Source organism: Amblyomma mixtum, chromosome 7 (assembly GCF_055824585.1).
Source record: "Amblyomma mixtum isolate Tamu chromosome 7, ASM5582458v1, whole genome shotgun sequence".
Classification (NCBI taxonomy): domain Eukaryota; kingdom Metazoa; phylum Arthropoda; class Arachnida; order Ixodida; family Ixodidae; genus Amblyomma; species Amblyomma mixtum.
Window position 1 is genome coordinate 111,948,136 of NC_143018.1, and position 19,149 is coordinate 111,967,284.

At 50.4% G+C, this 19,149-nt stretch overlaps 1 protein-coding gene across 1 annotated transcript in view; it reads left to right on the forward strand.

Annotated features, from left to right (window-relative positions):
- LOC149337228 (F-box/LRR-repeat protein 12-like) overlaps positions 1-19,149 on the forward strand; it is a 48,760-nt gene that overhangs the window by 25,413 nt on the left and 4,198 nt on the right. The window contains exons 2-3 of the mRNA XM_089553386.1: positions 14,302-14,710; positions 18,602-18,823. Coding sequence (XP_089409512.1) covers positions 14,302-14,710; positions 18,602-18,823 — 631 coding nt within the window. The remainder of the gene's footprint in view (positions 1-14,301; positions 14,711-18,601; positions 18,824-19,149) is intronic.

Consider the following 19,149-nt stretch of genomic DNA (forward strand, 5'->3'; position numbering starts at 1 on the left):
TGTTGCTAGAACCAACGGTTCTACGCTAGGACACGAGAAGCCGCAAATCACTGAGGCGCAGCCAATGCATGCGAACTTGTGCCGCTTTTTAAGCGAGGCTTGTTTGCACTCCTTTTTATAACTTTCTTTCCTTTTTCATTATGCCTAATGGCGAACAGCTCGAATAAAAAAAAATTTAAAAAATGCGCAAATCTCCTTGACGTCGCCAGATGGCGCCACGTGCCCGGCAGCTAAGCGCGCCTGAAGCATCGGGACGAATCAGCGCCTGCTCTCCGGCATTAGGCGGGCTTCCGGTACTCCGCTAGCGGTAACAAGGTACACGGTATGCTAAAGGTGTCTATTTGCGAGAACTTCGTTGACGACTTCGAGAACGAGATCCATCGTAATGCTGGCAAAACGCCGGTGCAAACGTAAGCGAAGCGACTGTAGCGACGGCCGCAATAGCCGATAGATGCCTTCAACGTGCGGCCGGCGGTAGCTTTCTTTTCGGCTGCTGCTAGGCCGCACTGCTGGCCGTCAGAAATCACGGAGTCTGCGTCACGTCATGTTCACTTCATATTTCACGTCACTTAGTCCTCTGTCGTCATAGGAGAATCCCAAGTTTGAATCAGAGCGGCGGGAAAAACTTTTTCAACTTCGAATCCAAATTTCTTGGAAATAAATGCATCTTTCGCTGCCGGCCAAGTGGCAACAAAGCCATGAAATGCCGAACTATCGGATTTTGCTGTAAAAAAAAATATTAATAGTGCTCTCCTCACTGTCCCTTTAAGCCAAATGCGAATTAGGTGCGCTAGCAGTTCGGTTTTTCCCTTTGGTTCCGGTGTTCACATCCAGTGTTCAGGGATGCCAGTTGTTAGGATAGCGATAATTGGTTAATGTCTACAAATGTGGAACTGGCCAATCTCTCCATTCATAGATCACTAGGACCCTTCCTACCATTCATGGCGCAGTGATGCAGCGGTCAAGTTAAGATGCGCCACTGCCCTTTTATGGCAGGTGCTGCCATCTGTGGGGCTTTGGTTGCGACCTAGGTTGTTCTTACCGAGCAGCCTGTCACGACTGAATGGGCCTTACTCGGTGGGCAATGAGGACCTTACTCGGTGGGCAGGTGAGCAGCCTGCCACAAAACTGGCTTCAGACAAACACAAAACGGATAAATTCGGGGAACAGCCGCCATATAAGTCCTAGCGCACTAAAATGACGTATAGGGCCAGTAAACCTTACCAAGTGAGGGGGAGGTGGTGGAGGGAAAAGCAGAACTTCGGGAATTCGCCCACCGCTGGCATGTTCAGCGTCTTCGGAGTTTTCCCACCAGCAGTTGCGTGCGCCTCGAGCAACACGCCCTAGCTCTTAGAATTACGTAAGATATACTTGATCCCTTCCTTAGCCGGTATTTAGATAGCGGAGCGTGCAACATTTGCCCGAGCGAATTTTCCTCTTGGTGTTTTTGTTCCTGACCGAAGTTCTGGCTCTACGCCAGATTGCTGAGCAAGGGCTTGGCACAGCTCTGAAAACGTTGCCCTTCGTTTCTCTATCTGCCTCAAGAGTTCTTCGCCACGAACACTGATGTTGCTGGTAGAGAACTTCCATTTTGAATCGCTTTTCTGCTTTGAAGCGTTGGACTTCTCACATTGCTGCGAGAGACCTAATATTTTCTCATTCCAGTGCGCTCCCAGGTGTAATCTACAGACTGCCCTGCCTTAAAGAGTTTATTAGGTGCAAGGTGTCAAGGGGTGCTTAACAACGCAGCACTTGACCCGACCGTCCCAGATTCCGCGCAGTTAGCTTCGTCATGAGGGTCGGTTTTGATATGGCTTTTTAGCACAGCGGTGACGTCTCCTCTGTGCCAGTTCTGCCCCTGGTTATCATATCGGCTATTAGCCTACTTCTTCGCACTCTCTGTCCGTTCTAGTTTCTCGATCTTGCGTACTTATTTCTACTTTTTGCAAATTAACTACCCTTCGCTCTGTTAAACCACAAAGCTTCCATGACCCGTCGCGAGTCCCGCGGGCCATACATTATAACGGAGCGTACCCCGCGGTTTTGTTGTCTTGCAGAAACCAAGAGCAATTATCTTCGTGGCTTGCACGTGTAGTGTGTATACCGTCTTCGCGCACCCAGGCTTAGCCGTCATGGTTCCCGGAGCGCTTGATTCCCTTGAAGCTCGGAGTAGTTTTCCACCTTTTTTTTTCTTTTTTTTAGATGCCGCGTAAAGTGCCTGCGTCGGCTTTCCCGCTATTTTATTTGCCTACGAAACCTCTTAGTCCCTCCTTATTTGTTTATTAATTGTTTTTGGCCAGTTGTCTTTGCCAAACGTGATTGACGTCCCGCCGCGGTGGCTCAGTGGTTACGGCGCTCGGCTGCTGACCCGAAAGACGCGGGTTCGATCCCGGCCGCTGCAGTCGCATTTCGATGGAGGCGGAATTCCAAAGGCCCGTGTATACTGTGCGATGTCAGTGCACGTTGAAGAACCCCAGGTGGTCGAAATTTCCGGAGCCCTCCACTACGGCGTCCCTTATAGCCTGTAGCCGCCGCGGTGGCTCAGCGGCTATGGTGCTCGGCTGCTGGCCCGAAAGACGCGGGTTCGATCCCGGCTGCGGCGGCTAGAATTTCTTTGGAGGAGAAATTCTAGAGGCCCGTGTACTGTGCGATGTCAGTGCACGTTAAAGAACCCCAGGTGGTCGAAATTTCCGGAGCCCTTCACTACGGCGTCTCTCATAGCCTTAGTCGCTTTGGGACGTTAAACCCCATAAACCAAACCAAACCTTATAGCCTGAGCCGCTTTGGGACGTTAAACCCCAATAAACCAAACCAAACCACCTGCGCCCACCACAGGTGGTCAACGTTGTCTGGTTCGGGCATTTGTGAAGCCAAGATCCTCGCCCTGTCGCAGCATGCTCGCCGCTGCCACCTTCCAGGCATCGATCTGCACACAGTGTGCTACGGGTCTTCGGAGGGCCTTTTCCTCTCCGTCCCGTGTGGACCCGCGCAGTATGTAGTCGTGGTAACTAGTCGTGGTAACGTCCAATAGGAACATTTGACCAACGCTGTTCCCACTTCGAGTTCTTGATCAATTCGCTCTCGCCCTACTATCAGCTTGCCGTCCCGGTTAGCTCAATTGGTAGAGCGGCTGCTCCGGTGAAGCGGTGGTCCCGGGTTCGAACCCCGGACCAGGACGAATTTTTCATTAACTACGAAGTTTCTGAGAAAGCTGTATAGCTTTACTCTGTAGCCGTATGGCTGCGCTTCGGTGGATGCCAATGAGTAATTACTCCCTTATTACGTCCAATAGGAAGTATCCAGGCGGTAGCGCGCAAGTGTTCTCGCGTGCGTTCGAGGTGCTGCGCGAGATGCGTACATCGCTGCCACAGATCTCGGCATTTCAGCCACTTAAGGATGTTCTTTGAAAAAGGTATTTATTATGAATAATCTACCACTGTTCTCATTCGACGTGATTTATGGTGAGTAGAGGAATAATATCACGTAGTAGCACTATAGCTTCAGTGGAGGAACGTTTGGCTGGTAACGGCCGTGCTGCTCACGAGCGAGGTGCTTTCCCAAGTGTTGCTGTCTGGCCGAGTTGCGTTGTTATGTTGGGTTCTGTGGCGCACGTGCGGATCTGAGGCTATCTCTCATGCGCCAAACGGAGGGCAAACACGTCTGTTGGAATCGAGGGTCGCACCCTTGGTTAGGTACTCGAGTGTGCTATAGGCAGACCAGACGGCGCCACTGGGACGCGGCGTTCAGCGCAACCAACGCCACCGCCCAGTAACTGAGGCGGACTGTTGAGCACTGCCGCTCGACAATTTTTGAGGCTATCGATGGCCCTTTGGACAGTTGTCTGCCACCGCTATTGCCTTAAGGGCGCCGCCCGTTTTAAAACGGCCACTTATAAAGCATGCAAGAAGAATGCCGGGACCTCACTGCGAAGCGCCTATCGCAATGAAATAAGCATACGTGCGACGTTGAACTTTATGTTAATAATCTTAGTACTGCAATTAAGCTGGCTTATATGCGCGCTTAATGTCTGCAGCCTCAATCGATTGGTCCATGTGCAGTTTACCTGAGAAAACATGAAAGCGAGAACGAAGCTGAAAGGATATTTGCTTGTTGTCTCTTGCAGCAGAATATTGAGTTTCCTCGTGATTTCGGTACATGCGGTAGTGCTAAGCCTTGCGTGAAAGAAAGTCACTGGACACCTTTAGCATATAGTGTTACCGTTACCATTACCAGAGTACAGGGAGCACGCGCGCCGTCGGTGCGCATGCGCAGACCGCCTTGAGTGCGCCAGATGGCGCCACGTGCCGGTCAGCTGACGCGTCGGGACCAATCAGCGCGTACGCCGTGGTGCCCCGCGGAAGCGGATCGCGGATCAGGCTGTGCTATAGCTCTCTAATGGGCACCTTCGGCGGTAACCGTAACACTGCACATTCACGGTATGGTAAAGGTGTCACCGAGAGCCGGTCGCCGTGACCGCTCCGCGCTTGAGGACCGAAAAACGAAGTGTACACGGTGCGTCAATGCGCCGTGCCATCGCGCAGCCGACATTTGGCCTTGAACGCGCTAACGAAGAATGTGAAGAAGCGCCAGAGCACATACAGTTTTCGATCTCTACAATGCGCGTGGCATACAGAAACAGGGCTTTCAAATGATGGCAGGGCGGGCGAAGCTGCGGCGCGCGTCAGCCCAGCGATGTATTCGCGGGAACCGCTTTCACCCTAATTTTTGTCAGAATGGTTTTTTAGGTCATATAGGGTAAGAAAAAGTGCAAGACGTTCGGTCACCACGTTCGGGTCACCACTGTAGAGAAATTACGGGGTCGCAGCGGAGCACCAGAACACGAGGTCCAGTGTGGCAGGCTTCTCGAACTGTACAGTCCGTGCCTTGCTTACGCATCGAGCACGCGCCGTTCAACCTTATTTTCTTTTTTCGCCGGCTGGGTACGCCCATCTTAGCGCCTCCGCTTTACAGCGTCGCTGTGCGCTGCCGCGTAAACAAAAACCTCCTAGTGCCTAGAATATACTCGCAGTATATATAAGACCAGATTTTTTTACCCTCGCACGCAGGCTGCGGACGCGCGCCTACTCTCGACGCCAGTCGCCATCTGTCGGCGCGCGCGGCCCGAGGGATTGCGGGTCGCGCCGGCGCCGCGCATAGAACGCATGTTTACGTGTTCGCTTCTGCCGTTTTGTGCTCCATCAGCTAACGTATGAGGGTGTGTGCTGTGCGTCACTGCTCACATTTGCCCTCTTCCAGACAGTGCTGCGGTTATCTTGTGCGCAGTTACTCGTTAACGTGACATCCGAGTGTAGTCGACCAGGTAGTGTACGGACTGGAAACCGGCACTTCTAAGCAGATTTCTGCGCTGTCGTGTCGTTTGTCGTCGCCTTTTACGTGCGATATCATCTATGATAATTTTATGCATCAGAATGTAGATCTATTGATTTGAGTCAGTGGAGTAGTAACTGGATAGGCGAGCTGCAGACTGAAGGTTGTCCCGACGGAGCGCGTGTTTTCGATCACCATGTACGTGTTCGGCACCCTTGCGCTGAGCTTGCTCTTGTTCCCATTAAACACATTTCATGCAGAGGATTGTAAGCACGACCGCTACCGATTTCAGCTGCTTTTTCCGCACGCATGTTAGAGGTATCTGGGGAAAGGTTTATCTATAGTATCTTTCTGCTGTTGGTATCTACCTTAGCTTGGTTTGGTTTATTAAGGTTTTACGTCCCAAAGCGACTCAGGCTATGAGGGACGCCGTAGTGAAGGGCTCCGGAAATTTCGACCACCTGGGGTTCTTTAACGTGCACTGACATCGCACAGTACACGGGCCTCTAGAATTTCGCCTCCTTCGAAATTCGGCCGCCGCGGCCGGGATCGAACCCGCGTCTTTTGGGCCAGAGCAGAGAGCCGTAACCACTGAGCCACCGCAGCGGTGCGGTATCTACATTATTCATAGGAAAATATGCGCGATTTCATTACATTTTCCACACTTAGCCAAACGCCTACGCAACGCTCTCACACGCGGCGAGAGCTCCTGAATAAAATAACGCGACTTCGGACCTCAGAATTAGTGAAAGCTGGATTAGCTGCTCATATCTATTCAAGCTTTTATAAATTAAGCGGAAGTACGTTTTTATGCACCAGGTTGCATAAACCATGACAAAATTTGTTTTCTGTTGGCGCTGCGACTCAGTTGAGCTCACAGCGGTAATTTGTTGATAAACTGGCGCGGCGACAAGAAAGCCGTTTGTGGAAGGGGGGGGGGGGGGGGCTTTATGGCCGGCAGGAAGGAATAAGAGTGCATGGGAATTGGAACTGCATACTAGCCGCACACCTAATTCTTGATATTGAATAAAAAGTGTCTTTGCGGTGGAGCACCAAGACGGAATTCGATTAAGCACGAGCGCGTTCTAAGCGCCGGCACAATTAACTTGAATGTCAAACTAAATGTCATTAAAACGCGTCAATGTTATCGCTTTGATAACGTAAATACTTCCTGCAACACAGCCACGCAGGCTGTGACGCAGCGGAAGTATGCTCGACAATGTTTTTTTAGCGCCCGAAGCGCGGCTATATGCAGGCGCGGCCGCGGAACTGCCGCAGCCCCGCAGTCCCCAACGAAACGCCCGCACCGCGGCGCGCCAGTCGGTGCAAAATGGCCGCGCCCAGGAGAGGCTCAAAAATCTGGTTATAGTGAACTAGAATACTCTCTAGTGGCGCGAGCGGCGAGGCGCAGGCAAGCCATTTTCCAACAGACGCCACCAGATGGCGCCACCGCAACTTTTCCTAGGCACGGGAATTCGCGGAGTGTTGAAAAGTTCGTCTGTTATCTTGCGTTTTTCAGCTCATTTACTAATTATAATCGCTCATTTATTCTTTCTTGCTGTTCTCCACCTGTTAGTTACAATGACTAGCCTTCTTAAGGATTAAAACGCGTGTCCGAAAACCACGTAATTAAGCGAGGATACAACGTTCCTACTGTCGCGTCGTTGACTAAACTCCAACTTCCAGAGTGATTTTCTGGCGCGAAACGCCATCGCAGAATACCAAGCGGTCAGCATCACATGCGGAGCAGATTATTTGCGCGATCATTACTGTGGTTTGAAGATCAAGACCCGAAAGCAATGCCATTTAGAGTGTGTACCCACCGTCATTTATTCCTCACCCCCTTTCAGAAGTAAACCGTTTAAGCTAAATTTGATGCTGCGTTTTGAGCTCATATATGGTTTAGAGAAGTCAACGCGCTTGTAAATATGATCTATTTACCGCTATGATGTGAGTTTTGGTGGTGTTGTTGATTTAGTAATAATTATTAAATTGATGTATGTACACATGAACACCATATGAAACTTTTATTTGCAACTGACTTCAGTGCAGAAATGATAACAAAAAAATCTTGTTTGCGAAAATCCACAACTTCCCTGCCATTGACTTGTTCAGCACCTATTCAATTTAAGGTGCTTTGACGCGCGGTATGTGAGGTAGCGAAAAAGGGGGACAAGGTACCGAGAAAGACGCACACAACACAGGCGCTAAGTCAACGCGGCGCTTTGACACGGTATGTGAGTTAGCGCAAAACGGGACAAGGACGCACACAACATAGACGCCTGCTGTCGCTGGCTCCGTGAATGCTCTTCGTGAAGAAATGCAGACGAGTTGTGAGGTAAAATGCAGTTATTTCTGCAGCTATGGTTTGAGCGTGCTCAGGGCATCCAAGCAACGAACTTTCGCGCGACGTAACCAGCAATTTAAAAGGTTAGCCTGCTGTCGCTTGATGCCACAACAACGGAAGAATGGTCAGGCACAGCTTTTGTGAGCAGTGCGTCGGCTGCGTTCAAGTTTCCAGCATCGAGAAATATGTCAATCAGTTTCTCCCTCCCAGAGCAAGTGTCCTGCTCACCAGCATCTGCATTCAAGAGTGAACTTAGAACAGCGGGCTCGCAGTTTCCTCTTGACACAGAGAGCGCAAGAGCAATGAATTGCTGAAGTGTAGGATGAGTACTGCATCCTGATGACTGCCTGACGATGCCAAAAAGATGTTCCACGGGGTCATGGCTCACCCTGCTTGTCATTACTTGACTACTTCAACAGCGATAAGGTACTGCATAGTGTTACACGCAGTCCAGTTACTGCGGACTGACTTAGAAAGCCTCGCTGCCCATTTGTGTGGCGTTCCCACTCTGACAGAAACGACAGAAAAGAATTCAACTTCTCGGCTCATGCAGAGGAGGCAATGCTTCAGCTGGAAAGCGTGATGTCATGACTTGAATAACACCATGAATGAATGGTCCTGCAAGAGCAATCTTACAATGAGATGCATGTACAGCTAAGAACCATTATGTACGGCCGGAGACCATATGTACCATATGTACGGCCGGAGACTCCTAGAATACAACGGAGCCCATGTGTGGAATGAAATCCCTAATGAAGTTAAAGAAAAAAATAACTTTTCGGCATCTTTAAAACACTATTTAATTTCCATGGAAATGTAGGATTGAATTCAATTGTGTGTGTTAATCTTGAAGTTTTTTTTTTATTTTACACGTTCTGCAGTAATATTGTACTTGTTTTGTATTGGACCCCTCACTAGCCGTAAAGGCTATGGGTCCAAACAATAGTTTGTGTACTGTTTCTGAGAATAAATAAAGAAAAAATTAAAAAAAAAAGTGTTACGTTAATACCAGATTTAGCTAAACAACAAAGTGCCAGTGGTTTAATCATGGTTCAACCGAGATAGATGAGCGATAGCTCGGTTTTGCGTGGTTTTCATTTGTTTTTGGATTCTACTCGTTGAGACCTTTTAAACGATATTAGTTGCTGCTGTATCGCGAATTTGTTTTAGTCATAATTATCTAACGGAACTTAATTAGGACCTGCAATTAGCGCACTTCAATCGTACTCGAAATAAGCTATCCATCGATATATGTCTTGAAACTGCAGCATGAAGTTCAATATCGAATCACAAGTAACTTTTTATTGGCAGCTAATTAAGACTTAAATTTACCCAATGCAATGATACTCAACCGAAGCTATCCGACATATATTGGTGCGGCAAACAACGATGCTTTTGGCGCACCAGGATAGCCGGTGAGGCAACCTGGCGCAAAACAGTGGGAATCAGTTCTTCTTATCGCCAGAGCTTCGTCAAATTTCCTGTCATTGGTGCAACAAAGTTCCTGCTCACTGCTATCACTACTTAGCAGCAAGATACGAACGCTGAAGTGAAATTATCTGCGTAACAGCGCGCGCGCAAAGCGAGCTAAACCACACACCGCATTGCCATGTCCTGCCAACGCGCGCGCCGGAGGCTAGGAAAAGGCGCAGCAGCGCCCCTGCCGGCCGTCAGTGTCAATTCGCTTCACCCGAGCTGGCCCCAGCAGCCGCCGGTCGCGGCACTAGAAAGTATTCTAGTTCACTATAAATCTGGTCTATACTCCAAGTCAGCCCCCGCAGGTGCATCTCGTTTGCAGCACTGCGCCCTCTCACACGCGCTATAGTTTCGTTTTCGCGCTATCGCTTGCGTGCGCTGGCCTTACTGCGGCGATACAACTGCATCAGCAGCCGCAATAGAATTCGGGCCGCGCGTAAGCACGCCGGGCATCATTTCACAAATTTCGTTATAGTTTATGAAATTGAGAGTTCTCCGGAGCTCTTCGCGCTTCGAATGTCTTGGGATATGGCCATCACTTTTGCGAACGGTCTAAATCATCAGTAAAATTTTCATGCAAAGATGAAGGGTCAGATCAGTCAGATGTTGTTGCGCTGAGAAAAAGTATTGCTCTTGAAATCACGACTCTAATATCGTTCAGATGCGACGACATTTGCGGGCCCATCGCTGAGCTGACTGCGGCGGTACGCGAGCAAGCCCGCTGCGTCTCGTCGAGAAAGCCGCATTTGGGCAGAATTTCTCTGCCAGCGCTGCTCTACGGGCGTTGCGAGGGGACGTGGATGGGGATGGAGCTGTTCGAATTATAGCCCGAGCTTCCATTTCTCGTTCGTTTCGCGAGCTGTGCGTTACATTTCACCAGCAGAAAATCACCTCATGCCTTTTCGATAGTGACCTATCTGGTGTCATTCCGCTGTTGCAGTATTTACAAACTATAATCGGTAACAAAAGTGCGTTGTTGCTGTAGATTAAAGGATATCATTCCTGCAGTTTGTATTAGTGCGTTAGTATTAAAACAGTGTTGTGAACGAAAACCCCAGCGGCGTCCGGCGTTTGTCGCACAGAGCTTGGAAAAAAAGCGACGCAGTTGTGGCTTCGAGTGGAATTCGAATCCGCGGCGGCGCGAACAAATCAGATTCGCGTGCCGCCGCTTTAAGACCACTCGCACATCGCAGCTTTCTTTCTTTTTTTTCATTTATTGCTTACAAAATCCTACAATATGTAAAACAAGAACCGTCAGCCAACCTGTGACTGGCGTATAGAAAGGCTAAAACTCTCATCCTATTCACAAAAAAGCAGTGGACTCCCCACGGCACAAATAATCCCTTCTTCTGTAACCACGTTTTTACGGCCAAAGTGTCGTTGTGTAAACGAAAATAAAGGGGGGGGTTAGTTGCAGGATAAATGATCATTTTCTTGACCCTTTTTAAAGCATATTGCCCCGCGGACCTACACCCTACAGGGTCTTGTACGCCCATGGCCGTAGCCTTTCTCCCCGCGTCTTAAACTACCAGCCTCTCGCGCTGTGCTTTGGAAGTCGCGGTCTCCATCCACTTCCATCCGTGCGCGATACAGTCCAAACATGAGAGCACGCCGCCATTTGCACGTGCCAACCCAAGCTGGAACGCGTGTCCAGTTTGAAGCCTACTCTTGATGGCACTTGATCAGATGCTTGATCCATCTTGACATTTCATTTGAACTTGACATCTTTGACCTCTCAGTTGCAATTTTTTTCTGCTACAAAAGCGGCTACCATAAACCTCCTGTCAGTTCCACCTCTCCTGTCAGTGCCACCCCCCCCCCCCCCCCCTACGCTATTTAAGGGTGTCTGAGAGTGCACGCTAAAGTCAAGTGCGCGAAAAGGTGACATTGTAGTGCGTTTTTTTTTAGCTCCCTGCATTTCCTCCTCCTCCTTTTCGCATCACATCGCCCGTTTATGTCACATATGCTGATGTTTGGTTTGTTGTTAAATCTTCTGTGCAGTCTCTGGCTTCTCGCTGCACACCTTACTTCTGTTGCCCTAAGCTTGTTAGCGAAACTATATGGTTAAGAAAAAATAATATAAAGACGTGGTGCAGGACGTGACACCCCGCATACAGTGGCAAATTAACCAGCCTATATATTATTGCTTAAAGGGAAACTGCATAGGTTTTAGAAATCAACGAGCTTAAGAGGGTCGAATGTGTGAAACCTGCAGGTAAAGCATGCGAAGTCTTTTTGGGCTAGCACTTAAAAGAGTGAAATAATCGCCGATTAAAATCCGGACACCCTTCAAGCTTCTCCGCAGCGCCCAACGCCAAGTGGGGGGGGGGGGGGGGGGGGGCGCATGATGACGTCATCGAAGGTATCGGTACATTTCCAACGCATAGACGCCTGGTTTTAAAGAAGAAACCAACGCCACCGAAGGCGAACCCTGCCGAGAGTTGTTTGGCAGCGTCTAACGAGTCAGGGCAGGGTGTGGCTGACGACAGCGGTAATTTGAAATCATACCTTCCATGACGTCACGCTGAGTTTCCCTGCACATCTCTGGTGCATTGAGGAGAAGCGCAAAATTCAATCGTCGATTACGTCACTATTTTAAATGCTAGTGAAAAAACACTTGGCATGCTTTACCTGCAGCCTATAAAGATCTGTATCCTTGAATGTCGCGAAATTCTCAAAGAAGTGCTGCAGTTGCCCTTTAATGCCTTGTTATTATCATTATATTGTCACGACCAGAGGAGCCGTGAAGGTAGACGTCGGGAAGAACCCAAGACCGGGAGCCTTCTTTTAATTATGGAGCCAGCTTCCACGACACAGAACAGCACAGCGCGCCACGAGAGCCCACCGCCGCTTCGTCGTCGTCTTCGACTCAGCGCGGAGGCCGCGCGGCGCGTTAGGCGCGTGGCAATATTTACTTCGTGTCTTGATGGGAGAACATTGCCTTTCGTCGAAAGAAGAAAACGAGATGGATTTTCGCGTGTAACGTGCTTCAAAGGGTATTGAGTTCTTTGTTCTTAAACAAGGCAAGGAGTGAGTAAGGAGTTACCCACCAGGAAAGCGACGCACAGTTGCGATCCGCATCTGTCGCTAGCACGTTCGGCGAAATCACGCCGTATCGTTGTCGGTGTCCGCGCACCCCCACCTCACACTGCTACACCGCCCCCCCCCCCCCCCCCTCATACCCCATGACTGGTTACTGCACCCGGCTATTTCCACTCCTTTCAGCAAACATTCGCTAGTTTACGAGCGCGCTAATGGGAGTGTAGCACCATGGCGCCGCACCAAACCAGTCGTCGCTGAAAGTCGAATTCCACCAAGAACGCGTGAACGTCCGATGATTTTCTCCTGCAGTCTCGACGGAAAGCGGTCGGACTTGTCGCCTGCATGAACCCGTTTGGGGCTATTACAAGTTTATTACGCATCAGTACCGGCGTCTACTGTTTTAGCAGTGACGCTGCTTAAGCCGGAGGTGGTTCCGTTAGTCCTGCGCAGCGGTGGCTGTGTTCACAGTAATGAGATCACCCACGGACGCCTGACGCCCCCTGTCCAAGTGGACAACAACTATTGTATTAGTTATCTGCTACGACAGGGGGCGTCAGGCGTCCGTGGGTGGTAGAGTTACTGTATATGCTACCAAAGGTAGCAGAGTTGCGCGTCTGTTTGATCAACGCCGCTCGCGACTCCATTGGTAGAGCGCCATCACGTGGTGTCCAAGCAACCATGTACTGCGGAGAAGACGACGCTCGATGGGCAAAATCGTTCACTTTTGGTTCTGAACCGGTTTTACCGGTGTCGAGTGCTCCCCCGCCGCCTCTGTCCCCGATTCGAGACGCCCTGCAGCCTTTCTTCTCCCTGTGAGAGCCTCCTCGGTACGGTGCATGTTTTGACCATCCGGCCAGAAACACGTGCGCTGATGACGTAGGCCGGCCGCCGCTGCAGCGAACTGGATTGACAGCCGGGCAAGTTCGAAGCGGATCCACTATCCAACGGCTGTTTACGTTCGCTGCTGTGGGGTGTAGCTCACGCGTTTTGTTTGTTTTTTTTTGGTAAAAGTTGCATTGCGGTTTCTTTACCGAAAACAGGCTGGACTTGCGGCTCTGCGCTTTTTCGTGTATATTGTTGAAACGCTAAAATAGAGCTCTGCGTTGCGTATTTATGCCTGTTGGCATAAAACCTGAATAGCAAACCATTTTTTATCGAGGGAAACATGTTCAGGCATCTGATTGTTTACGTCAGATGGTAACGTTCAACCAGTTTCGAGTAAACTGTATTTTGGATTTTTATACAGTCCTTTCTATAGTTCCGGCTCATAACATTTTGCAGGGTTTCGTATTTAGTAAAGGAGACTATAAACAGTTTTTTTAATGCAGGTCCGGTGAATAAATGTTGCCGCAAAGATGAATGAATGCTGCATTTGCACGGCGTATTTAGAATACTGAGTCTGCCCTTAGGTTATCAGGTAAATAGTTCGGGGAAGGTGACGGGAATCGCCTGCTGCCGCAGCTCACGGCGCGCGCTAGAGCACCGTTTTTTCTTGGCCACATTTGTTTACTGGGTTACACAGTCAGCTTTTTAGGGGCTTTTTGTTTGCGATCAATCGAAAAAGTGCTTTAAAAACCTCGGAAAAGCGCTCACGGTCGATCGGTGATGCGCTAGGCATGTCGCCTGCAGAAACGGAGTGCGGCTTCGCCGCATAACTTCGGTTGCTTGGCAGGCAAGATGGCGGACGTACGCGCAACTCTGCTACCTTTGGTAGCATATACAGTAACTCTAGTGGGTGGCCTCATTACTGAGAACACAGCTCAAGTTCAGGATTTTCTTGCACACCGATTTTAATTGTGAGACAACTGTGGAACGTGTCGTCAGTCTTACACGAGAGTGGAAACTGCCCTACATTTTTTTTTTGCCTCTTATTACTATTACAATTCCGTGAATGCTCACATTCTAGGGGAAACGGAGGCAACAGCTAATAGCAGAATTTCTGGCCGCCTAAGGGTGACACTCATGGCCGCTGGGTGGCGACACAGGTCGTGGCAAACATACTGCGTTCAAAAACATTTGCTTCCTTCCGGAATCTACATCCGAATTCCGAGAAGCACAGTAGAGGGGTAATTAGCAGTAGTATTAACCGCTGTCTCTCTTGTGTGCAGCGTGTGCCGGCGCTGGTACGCGCTCTGCCACGACCCCGTGCTGCGGCGGCGGTTGGACGCGTCCGTGGTGCCCCTGTCGGGCATTCGCATCTGGCGCCTTCTACGGCACCAGGTTACCGCCAGCGTGCGCGAGTTGAGGCTGCGTGGCTGCTTCCTGTACCGCAGCCGTTGGGGGCCCCACGCCGAGGGTTTCCATAGCCTGTCGCCGTCGTTGCACTCGTTCACGCTGCCCGAGCTGCGGCGCCGGTGCCCTGCCCTGGTCGCGCTCACGCTGGCTGACATGGCGCTCGCCTTCGACACGTCGGGCGGGTTTCCCGCCATCGGCGACCTGCCGGCCTCGCTCCGCTGCTTGTCGATCAGGGGCTGCCCCTTCCAGACACCCGGATTCTTCAGCAGGGATTCCCGCCAGGTGATGCTCTTTTCCCGCCTGTTTTAGTTTTGCTCACCAGCTAGCAAAAATTAGCTGCGGTTCAACTCCTGTTGAACCTGGTTATAGAGCGAAAGCTGTGGCGTATAGGGCAAGTATACGCGGCATGGCGTCCATAACAAAAACAGCGAATCTGACTTGGTCTTTCGATGAGGGACTGCGTGTGGTTGTTTTTGTTTTTATGTTTTTAAAGTGACTACCTTATATTGCGCGTGTCAGCAATAAACGTCAGTTGCGAATTAGCGCTTGTCTGCGCCGTTTCCTTTCGGTCCCTTGTGTTCCCTGTGCGCTATCTTTACATCATGAATGTTATCCAACTTGCCCAACTTTCGGCTTTGCAATAGAAGCTGCAACAGATATGAAATTTAATGCTATTGCTTTCCACTCTTAAACATCCCCATAGTTTTTTTGTGTTCATGATGGCTGTAAGCTTTTTACGAAAATATCTTGAGATTTGAATGTGTTCCTTCTTGCCATTTTTTTATACACTGTGGGGGTTTAATTAGGGAGATAAATACGTTCTCCCCGTTCAGTTCAAAACCGCCGGACCCCACCCCGTGGTCGCGTACGCTACCAAGCACACGCCGACCACGGCGGGCCTTGCTCTGAGGGAACAAAGGAGAGACACACTGGCTGGCACAAACAAGGCATTTATTGCTGCTACAACAATAACGCCAGCTAGCAACAAAATACGCTGAGGAATCGAGGGCGTCCGACTCACCAGCACGGTTACGAGCGAATGTTCGCCCACGCTAGGGCAAGGGAAAACTCCGAGGCCGGACGGGACGGGCTTACGGGAGCATGTTCCGACCACGAGGCGGCCGCCGACGAAGAGCGGAACGGCGCGCGATACGTCCGCACACTTTCCCGGTGCCCAGCAGAAGAGCACGTCTCCCCCGCGCGCGCAGCAAGCACGCCATCCGGGCGCTCGTGTCGCTGCTACGCGAGCGCCGTCCCCTGTTGGTAACACAACTAAGGAGGGTGCATTGCGGGGAAGCTAGCCACAGAGAACGAGTTGAAGGTGCATTGCAGGAAAGCGAACTATAGGGGACGAGTGCGTCCCCACAATACTCATTGTTATTCTATGAGAGGTGTTTCTTTCCGTATTTCCCCCTATTTTGTTGCGACTGCTACATGAAGTTGGCAGCCTGTGGCTTTGTCAAGCTGTCAAATATGGCAGTTTTTTTTTCTGCAGGCCTACGGCATCATGTGTTCGTGATGCAAATAATGTAATTATTGTTATTGTTCTAATTGCGCAGTTTTTAAAACGCATTGTGTGTAGTTCGTACACAGCAATCAGTTTCAAAGAAAATGGCTGACAGGAATGTCATGTTCATGTTGTGTTTTTGCGTGACCTGAAGTTATCTCTTTTGGCCTGCCAGAACAAAGGTGCTTGGGCAGCATTTCCACCTTCATTATCTGCCCTCAGGCATGTTAGGGTTGTGTCCACACTGCAAACTACTTACCGCTGCGAAAGAATAGGGACATTGCATTTGTGAACCCAGTTTTTGTCATTGTAAACATTGCGCACACCATCAGTAATCCTGTAACACAGTACGTCCATCATCTCTGTGTAACTTCACTCGCTGGGTTAGGTGGGGGGGGGGGGGGGGTAACATAGGGACACCACCCCTCCTGCACACACCCCACACCTCGCTATCCCTAAAGTCTGATCTAGGGACTTTATAGTATGCCTACTATGGTGGTTGCATGTATACAGGCTGGAAGGTTTAAGTTTCTGAGCCCCATTTCCTGTGTCATGCCAATGTTGCCCGCCAGTGCAGTGCTGCCAACCCTAGGTATTTTTCCCTAGATCTAGGGAATGTCGTTTAGGGGAAAAGGAATTTTTGTATAACCTAGGAAAATTTCATTTGCACGTTTTTTCTCCCTCAAATTGTGAAGACAGTACAAGCTTTTCGTTGTTTTCTCTCTACAGCTGACGGAGGCCCGCATAACACCGCTGCGCACTCGAGTAAAGCCTGTTTCACATGGAGGTCAAAACGCGTTGTTGCTGCAGTGCAAAAGCTGTTTAGAGCCATCGCGGCAGCTCCAGCAGTCAGAGTGGCAATGTTCCAACAAGTTACAAATTTTTCGCAGCGCTGCGCAGCTCAATTTTCAGTCGTGTGCATGCATGTGAACCAGCCTTTACACGGACGTAGTCAGATGTGTATGGTCCCTGACGTGGCCAGTGGCACCCGCTGATGTGATCTAGCGCGCCACCGTCTTCCCTTAACACGTGCGCCTCTTCCTCACGCTGTATTTCGAGCTCGCTGCACGACGTGAAATTCCTATTTAGTAAGCGTATCTGCATGTTTGTTTTGATAAGTAGGAAAGAACAAGGGCGCCATTTTTTTTTATAAAGGAGCACCGTGTTGGAAATCTGAGCTAGTCTAACTAAGGGAACAATGCCCATTTCACCCGCCGCGGTGGCTCAGTGGTTATGGCGCTCGGCTGCTGACCCAACAGACAAGGCTTCGATCCTGGCCTCGGCGGTCGAATTTCGATGGAGGCGAAATTCTAGAGGCCCGTGTATTGTGCAATGTAAGTGCACGTTACCCCAGGTGGTCAAAATTTCCAGAGCCCTTCACTATTTCATCTCTCATAGCCTGGGTTGCTTTGGGACATTAGACCCTCCAAGATCCTATACCATAATTTCCAGTTCCACCACGACAAACAAAGTGAGTTGAGGTCACAAGAGGCATACAAAAGCCAATCACTGCTTCATTGTTTTAATTGACTCAAACTGTCACGTCAGCCGCCCCCTAGAGCAATCGCAGGAAATGAACAAGCAGCTTTTATATCGCAGTTTCCGTACACTCCTCAAGCGTCGTCCAGGCATGTTGTACGTGAGATCCTTCGGCTGAAGTCTAAACCGACAAAACATGAGGGATTTTAAACCCTATGTCCCCGCCCTCGGTGGGGAGAATAACCAATGACGTAACTGCACAAACATCCACCCAATAAATTATTGGGGAAAGGAAAACATCACCAATCAACAATTCGGAAAGGACAACACAACCAATCAATGATTGGGGAAAGAAAGTAACTCATTGCGACAAACACTGTACACATATGTACACTTTCTACCATCACGATTTTGGAGAATTATGCTTTCTTGCTGCGAGCTTCGCGAACACTCTCCCTTTCCCAACGTCCGGTTGACCCAAGTTCAAGGAAAGTCACTTCAACCCATCTGTTCAGCATCGTCCCTCTTCGTGCCTGCAGCTAGCGTGGCAATATCCTGTTGACCGCGCTTCAAGCTGTCAACGCATGCCTCTGCAGACATGGGACAAAAGCCACGCACTGTGACGCGGATTTGCCTCGCCGCAAGCACGTGCACACAGGATGCGACCTAATGAATCCGTCCCTAAAGGGAGTTTGACCTTTCCCATAATCCTCCACTATCCGGCGCTCCCTTATCCCGCTAGGTAGCAAGTGTGACACACCCCCTTCTCTGCAGTTGTGCGGAGGGCCCAGAGAAAGAACGTAATGGGCATTCCACTAACGTGGACCGGATGCGGCAAAACAAAGTACAGCACTGCGAACTTCACTGCCACTCTACACTGCGCGCCTCTTCTCCTCCAGCTCCACTGGTTGAAAATTAAACTGCCAGCTCCTACTGTGCATGCGTAGTTCTTGTTAGTGACACGCGCAAGCGACAGATTGCAGTAGCTGTCGAGCACACACTTTCCACTTTGCAGGCACAGCCGGCTCCTTGTGGAACCAGATGGCGCCTGTGTCTCCCACGTTTGTTGTTTTCAACCAGTAGCAGACGAATTTTCGCCACTCCCCAGAGGGCGCCACATCTTGTGAAAAAGGCGGAAAGGGCCGCGCATGGAGAGGAACTCAGGGGAGGGGTGTTTCTGAACGCAGGTACTGTCCCGGCTGGAGCTGCTGGACCTTGCGGACTGCGTGCAGATGGACGGCGCGGCGCTAGCGGTGATCTCCGAGCGGGCCAGCTCACTGCGCGCCCTGGGCCTGGAGCACTGTCGGCGGCTGGATGGCGAACACCTGCGCAATCTGGGCAGCCCCCTGCTGGGCCGCCTGCAGGTGCTCGACCTCGAGGGCTGCCCACTGGACGACAACGCGCTCGAGGTCAGCGTGCTACTTGCGACGCGTCCAATTCGAGCTGTTACCAACTACCCCAGGCCAACGCTCATGTCCTGTAGAGGCAGCGGATATTCCATTGGCTCTCGGCAGTTATTTCGTCCGGCCACCACCGCCATTTCCGTTGTTGGCATAGTGTGGGCCCGACAAATTCATGGCCACCGTGGCAGGCCAACGCCGTATGCGTATTGTACCTGCAGTGAATGCAACTGGCTCTTCACTGATTTCTATTAATAAGGCATAGATGTGGCAGCTCGGCCGTGTAAGGTTCGCTGCACACTGGGCACTTCAATGTCAGTCGTTATGTGAGTGTA